This window comes from Bison bison, unplaced genomic scaffold (assembly GCF_000754665.1).
Source record: "Bison bison bison isolate TAMUID 2011002044 unplaced genomic scaffold, Bison_UMD1.0 scf7180017864249, whole genome shotgun sequence".
NCBI lineage: Eukaryota > Metazoa > Chordata > Mammalia > Artiodactyla > Bovidae > Bison > Bison bison.
The window spans coordinates 2,588,111-2,595,587 of NW_011494821.1; the positions used below are offsets into that span (position 1 = coordinate 2,588,111).

General features: G+C 52.9%; 1 protein-coding gene across 1 annotated transcript in view; it reads left to right on the plus strand.

The window, feature by feature from the left end:
- ZZEF1 (zinc finger, ZZ-type with EF-hand domain 1) overlaps positions 1–6,853 on the plus strand; it is a 95,506-nt gene extending 88,653 nt beyond the window's left edge. The window contains exons 53-55 of the mRNA XM_010847465.1: positions 1,809–1,962; positions 2,487–2,558; positions 4,299–6,853. Coding sequence (XP_010845767.1) covers positions 1,809–1,962; positions 2,487–2,558; positions 4,299–4,379 — 307 coding nt within the window. The 3' untranslated portion in view covers positions 4,380–6,853. The remainder of the gene's footprint in view (positions 1–1,808; positions 1,963–2,486; positions 2,559–4,298) is intronic.
- Positions 6,854–7,477: the final 624 nt, after the last annotated feature.

Genomic DNA, 7,477 nt, shown 5'->3' on the forward strand with positions numbered 1-7,477 from the left:
CATGATATTATACATGTTTCAATGCCATTCTCCCAAATCTCCCCACCCTCTCCCTCTCCCACAGAGTCCATAAGACTGATCTATACATCAGTGTCTCTTTTGCTGTCTCGTACTGTTGATTGTTTTCCTTGCTGTGAAGAAGCCCTTTTATTTTGATGTAGTCCCACTTGTTTATTTTTGCTTTTGATGTCAAATCCAAAAAAAAAAAATCATTGCCAAAACCAATGTCAAGGAGCTTACAGCCTATGTCTTCTAGGAGTTTTACAGTTTCAGGTCTTAACCTCCAAGGCTTTAATCCATTTTTGAGTTGATTTTTGAGTACAGTGTGATGTGTATGAAGCATGTGTCCCATCTCTCCTGTCATCAGACAGGAGGGCCCTTCCTGGCTGCATTGTGGGTACATTTCTGCAGTGTGCTGGCCATCGCCAGCCCTCCTTCCCGTAAGGACACTCCCTTAGCCCTTTGATCCCAGGGGCCGAGATTGGAGCGGGCAGAGGGGAAAGGCAGCCCCCAGGGGCCAGGTGGCCACAGAATGACGGCCTGAGTTCTGCCGCAGGCATGAGTTTGCAGGCACCTTTTCCTTCCCGCTCCAGTGCTGTCCTGAAAACTCAACTGTGAAGCCGTCTCTTTAAATCAAACCACTTTTTCCCATTGGTTTACTTTATGAAGTCTTATTCCTCTGGGAGAGAGTGATTCGCTCCAGGATCACACTTAAATGTATAATCAGGAGTCTTTTAAAAATCATATATTAAAAAGAAAAGGCAACATTGTAGATTATAAATGTATAAAATCATGTCCAAGAAATCATAATGTGTGTCCTCGGAAGGACTTTGAACTGGAGTTAAAGTACAATCTTCCTCTGAGTAAAAAACATCAGTGCAGGCTCAAGAGGCATCTGTCTAGTGAGGAGGACTCTGCTTTACATAGAAAGATTTCTGTCCTGAGCAACTTTATAAGCATATTTCTTATTTTATGAGCTTAAGATCATAACAATGGTTGCCATTATCTTTTAAATCAGATATTTTTTTCCTTTCTGATTATTTAAAACTGTGAACATTGTAGAAAATCTAGAAAACTGACAAGGACAGCCACTGATAAGATTTTTGGTGTGTTTATTTATGATTTTTTTAATATGGTCACACAATACTACACGTGCATTTAAAAAATTTTTTGCAATTTTATGTTGCGTACCTTGGTCTTTTCTACTTAACATTTATCTGGAGGTTTTTTTCTGCTGTCATTGAAGTTCTTAACAACCATATTTAAAGATCCATAAAGTTGATTTGTGTGAATGTGCTGGAGTGTCTCCTTGTCCCTGGAGTTCTGGTTTGAAGTTGAGATTCTGCCCCTTTTCTTATTTGCCATTGGCAACTATTTGTGGCTGCTTAGGGGGTGGGGGGAGAAGGCAATGGCAACCCACTCCAGTACTCTTGCCTGGAAAATCCCATGGACGGAGGAGCCTGGTGGGCTGCAGTCCATGGGGTCGCTAAGAGTCGGACACGGCTGAGCAACTTCACTCTCACTTTTCACTTTCCTGCATTAGAGAAGGAAATGGCAACCCACTCCAGTGTTCTTGCCTGGAGAATCCCAGGGACTGGGGAGCCTCGTGGGCTGCCGTCTATGGGGTCACACAGAGTCGGGACACGACTGAAGTGACTTAGCAGCAGCAGGGGGTGGGGGCGGGTAATTGGGACTGGCTTGGCCTGACTTTACTAGATGTCAGGGTGGCAAGGAGCCTCAGAACTGCAGTTCTGTCTGTCTGACATCGGCGGGCATGACCCCAGGAAACTGCGCCCCTCCTCCCACAGCGACCTCTGTGACCTCACGCTGTTGAAGCCCCTGTGGCAGCTCTTTACCCAGATGGAGTACAGCCTGTTTGAGGACGTGACCCAGGCCGGCATCCTCCTGCCCCTGCATCGCGCGCTCACCGAGCTCTTCTTTGTCACCGAGAACCGTGCCCAGGTGAGGGTCTGTGCTTCTGCCCCTCCGCTGGGAGCCCTAGGGTATCACTGGGGTCCTGGCAGAACTACGCAGGGAAATGGGACTGCAGGGAGATGGGCGCCTGCGGTTCCCCTCTCCCCCACCCCAGGGAGCCGGGTCCGCCCTGAGATTGTTTGCTCAGGCCTGATGCCAAAGAGGGAAACAGCCCTTGACAGCAATGAGTTTGGGAAAACAAACCAACGGGCTGTTTTCTTCCTCCTTTTCTTTCCCATCTCAGCACAATAGACTCACTGACCAGGAGAGCTGAAAGGGCCTTTCAGAGCTCTCTGGCCTATCCCCTGGGTTTATAGTGAGTAGGCTGCAGATGAGTCCGGACACGTGGCTCCCCCATCCCACTCCTTCTGAGGCGCCCAAGGAAGGTGGGCGGTGAGGTGCCCGGCAGAGCGAGCAGCCATGTCCCACTGAGGCTCCTGTGGTCCTGGGTCGTGGGTGGGCGTCATCCCCGGGAGGTGGCCTCTGATCGCTGCACCCTGCTCTCTCTGCAGGAGCTCGGCCTGCTGCAGGACTACCTGCTGGCCTTAACCACTGATGACCACCTTCTCCGCTGCGCCGCGCAGGTACCGCCTCCTCCCCGCCTGCCCCCCCCTCCCCCCGCGCCCCGGTGCACGCTCCACCCCGGGTTTACACGGAGCTCTGTTCCCAGTCAGCCACTTCCTGCTGGTGTCACAGACAGCAGCCGAGCCCCATTTATCAGTGTCGTTCACGGTAAACCGTAGGGTCAGGAGACACTAGCAAGAATTTGTGTCTTTGAAACCAAAACAACCAGTGCCTTAAATTTATAGTTTGGCTAATCCCTAAAGTTTCCATAGAGTTAGATTTCAGGTATTTTTGGATATAACTTTCTTCCCTAGTAGGAGAACTCCTCTGACAGCTGTTGGGCCTCAGGGCCCCTTTCCACTTTTGAATTATTGAGGATCCCCAAAAGCTTGTGTTTATGTGCATTATAGAGATTGATATATACTGTTAGAAAGTATATTTTAAATTTAGACATTTAAGTTAGAAGTTGAAATATTAAACACTTATTTGTCGATTTATTTTTAAAAATAATCATCTCATTATATTTAGCATCACAGTTGTGAAAACCGACTGTATTTTTCAAGACAAAACCGTGTGGAGAAGGGCAGCGCTGGCTTCCGTTTCTGCAGCTCCCTTCACTGTCTGCCTTCATGGGAGACAGCGGCTTCGCGGAGCTGCTTCTGCTTCCGGTGGCTGTGCTGCCACACAGTAACCCGCGGAGCGCACCGCCGTGCGTGCGCGAGAGTGTGAAAGGGAGAAAAGGAGAGTAGTGTCATGGTTTTATTGCGAGAAGGGTTTTCACCGTGCAGAGCCTCTGGAAGGGTCTCGGGAGCTCCCAGGCCCCAGACTCCATGGTGAGACCCTGGCTCAGAGTCCTTGGATATGGACTGCGTCCACAGTGGACAGATGGGGACGCTGAGGCTCCAGGAGGGGAGAGGTGTGCCCCGGGTCTCACTCGAGGAGGTCTCCATCCAGCTGGGACTCCCGGCCAGAGCCCTGCACTCTCTTCCTGGCAGGTTTTCTCAAACCGTAGGTTCGTCCTCCTTCACGAAAGGGTCAGTGTGCGGCTTAGAAAAGTGGGCACCCCCAGACCACTACAGAGGGGTCTGTGTGAATTGTCAGCTGCCTGCCGGCACTGCCACTGCAGCTCGAGGAGTCACAGCACATGGTGCAGTCCTGACATCTGACGGTCGTGGCGCCGAAAGCTTAACATCCTTGGCTCCTCCCCCGCCTCTCCTGGTGTTCATCTCTAACCCTCATTCTCTCCTCGCTTCCCTCCAGCCAGTCCACCCTGCTGGACCAGTGCTCTGCTCCTTCTCCCGGCCTCCACCCCTTCTTCCCCATCCGCGCCCTCCTCTTCCTGCTGCCTTGGCTTGGAGACGAACCCTGGCCTGGCTCTGGGGCGGCTGCCCTCCCAGCACTGCCTCTGGGGCCCCGCCGCTGGCTGTCTCTCCCTGTCTACACTTCTATGTTGCTGTCCCCCTTCCTGGAGCTTTCCCAGCTCCCCCGCCCCCGAGGTGTCCTCTGAGCCCCAGCGCGGCCCCTGCTCCCCTCTCAGGGCAGTGAGCACTCTACCTGCCTGTGGAGTTTCCATGTGTCTTGATCGCTGCTTCTTTCCCTCTAGACTGTGGCCCCCTGGGTGAGGGGTACCACACCTGGCCTGCATCTGCCTCTCCCCTGCACCCCTCCAGGGCTCAGCTGCCAGTCTTGTTCTGTCAGCACTTAATGACCCAGAAGGTGACGAGTTTCCCGACCATGGTAATGACTCTCTCCCTCCACAGGCTCTGCAGAACATTGCTGCTATCAGCCTGGCCATCAACTACCCGAACAAGGCCACCCGCCTCTGGAACGTTGAGTGTTAGCCCTTGGTGTGGTGTGCATGGAACTCGCTAATCTGTCCACGAGGATCTTAGATGCCTGCACTCATTCGGGAAGATTCCCGTGGCATCGGTGCCCGGCTCTCCTTGAGCTCCCCCCTTCCACCCCGACTAGAATGCCAAGCAGCCACGTCTCCGAGAACGTCCTGTGTCACAGCGAGGCACCTGCGCGTCCCATAGCATGTGAGAATAAGCAGAGCGATGCGAAATCATTCAGAAAGCGCCAGCTGCAGGCCTTTTGGAATGTTGTTCAGAGGCTACGGCCCCTGAAGACAAGGCCACCGCCTCTCTGGGAAGGGCTCTGTCTCCATTGAACTGGAACTGCCTGCACTTGCCCTTCAGGGGATGACAGGGTCTGCCCGGACCCACGTTTCTCAGCAGGACCTTCAGCAGCAGCCTGGCCCGGGAGCTCTTCTTTCGCTTTTGCTTCTTGAGACCAGGTCGTCTAAACCAAAACCAGTGAGAGCCCGGCCCCCACCCGGTCCCCACCATTCAATACAGGACCTGCTGCCACGCTGGCCTCTGCGTAGCCTCGGCCGTCCCAGAGACCTCCTTGGTGAGAACAAGTGCCCTTGGGAACAGCCAGCAGGCTGCCACGCACGTCCACTGTGCACGGCTCCCAGCTCAGCCGCGTTGTTTTAGTTGTTGTTTTAACACGTATTTCAGTTTCCACCTCATGTTTTTAGAGAGAACCACACTGACTCCCTTAAGAGGGCCTCGGGGGGCACGACCAGGAGATCGGTCATTCAGGGGGACACACTGCTTTGTGTGAAGGAGCAGATCTTGAAGAATACTCTTCAGCGTCTGTACCCAAAGACTCAAAGTGTTATCAGAGGAGATCTTACTTTAGAAGTCAAACAAAAAAACCACACGATTGTATTTCTGCTCCACGGTCGTCGTAATCCATCACGTCCGCCTCTGGGACTTCCCATGGTTATCCGGCTGTCACCTGTCTCTAGCAATAACTACATCAGTTCTAATGAATGCTGTTTTCCACTTTCCTTTCTGTGGTGGTAGTCTTGCCCTGAAGTGCTGATGATTATCCTCTTTCCAAAGCCATGCTTTGGAGTGTGAGGCTAGGTTGGCAAGTGGCCCGTGGACAAAGCCTCAGTGGGACTCGTCACTTGAAGCACCATAGAGTCAGCTGCTTCTTAAGGGTGGGGATCTGGGCCCAAGCATGTTGCCCCTCATACAAGGCCAAACCCACGGAAGGCTCATCATAGCCGGGCGGGATTGAGCAGATCCGCATGCCACGGCCCCGGAAGCCCCCCCTCTGCAGAGCCCAAGGCTGCGGGTCCTGGAATCCCCTTATTGCTGGAGCACTTCCGCCTTCTGGGTCAGGAAGCTGAGGTGCTGCAACCTTCTGCAGCCCTAGATTGGATTCTCGGCCCAGCCCCAAGCGGCAGGTGGAGCCATTATGGAAGGGAGAATTCACAAGAGGCAGAGACAGAACAGGACCTGAGGCTTGGTGACCGAAAGCCCAAGAAGACCCGACGCGGGCACAGCCCGGGCCTGGCCCAGTCTCCCGTGGTGTTGGGGTGTGAGTAGATGAGCACTGCTGGCTTGGTAGAAACCCCTTTCTCACCTTTTTCTCTGCGGGCATCCCCAAAGAAGGTCCCAGGCTCCATACCGCCCAGCCCCAGGTGGCTGTCTCCCAGTGACGAGGGAAATCAGAGAGATCACAGTGCTTTGGAGGAGAGGTCCCTGCCATAGCCTCGGGCTCACTGATGCAGAGATGGTGTACTCGCTGCTTACCCTCACCATGCTCCCCCCTAACCTCCCAGACTGGCAGCAGCTGCAGGGGGTCATACCCCTCATGGCAGCAGCCATTGGCTTTGCCCTCCATCCTCCCTCTAGGGAGATAAAAGTGTAAATAAAACGCTGAACTCCTCAGAGCTTCTCTGTGTACACCGCCCCTGCTATTCTGATCTCTCTGTATTCAGTTTGCATAGAATAAGCCTCGGTTTTCCCTTCACCCACAACTGCTGCTCTCCTGCCAGCGCCCTGCCTCCCATCGCCTCTGCTACCAGCCACTGGGTGGCGCTGCTGAGCCAGGCCCACTCCCCTGGTCCACAGCCGGGCCAGCAGTATCCGAAAGTGATTTCCATCCAGACCAACATCCCTCTGATCCTTCCTAGGAGGCGGGACTGCCTGGAGTGAGGTAGGACTGGCAGGAATGAAGGTGTTGTGGAAACATGTGCCTAATCTATAAAGAAATCTGTTCCAAACCATGTATATTGTACAGACAGACGCTGTTCCTTACAGGGAGTGACTTATTTTCATCATCGTTTTTAATTTGTTTTCTTACGGGTTTACGATTTTGAATTTTTCTTATTTGGTTGAAAGAAAGAATTTTGATTATATCAGCTGAGTAAGTTCAGCCTGTAAAAAGGATGTTAAGTTGTGGGTAAAATATGCAAATGAAGAGAAATATATTGTACAAATTCTATATAAAAAGGTACTCTTGTGTGTGGGCTTTCTTATTTTCCCTTTCCTTGCCTCCTTCTGCCTTGCTTATGAAGATGATGCTCGGAGTTTCTACCAAGTCCGTACTGATGGAATTTCTAGAATTCCAAGGCCTTGGGGTAGGAAGGAATCAGAAAGGTTCTTAGCTCCCACCCCCGCTCCAGTAGCTCCTCCTGCCCCTCCCCTGGGTCTGTGCTCTGGGGTCTTATCCTCAGACCCTGCTCCCTGGGCCTGTCACTGTGCACAGCCACTCAGAGGTCTGCATGCACACACACATACACACTCACCCCAGTCACCTCCTCTCCAGACACACACCCCAACCCCATCCCAGGCTTACTTCACCTCTTAGTAGCTCACAGGGCATGTGTGTTGCCAGCCGAGGGAGGTGGGCAGAGGTGGTCTGATCACAGGGCTGCTACCTTTCCGGGGCCTGGCTTCCTCCTTGCCTGCCTCTGGACCTGCTTCTGACTCAACACCAGGCCAATGTCTGCCCGTCCTGGGGTCTCGAGCTTCTTACTCCTTCAGGTCACTGGTCTGCCACTTACCACTCTGCCGCCTCCTCAGCCACTTTCCTGGTGTTGAGGGCTGTCTCGTGAATTAGAGAAGAGAAACTGGTG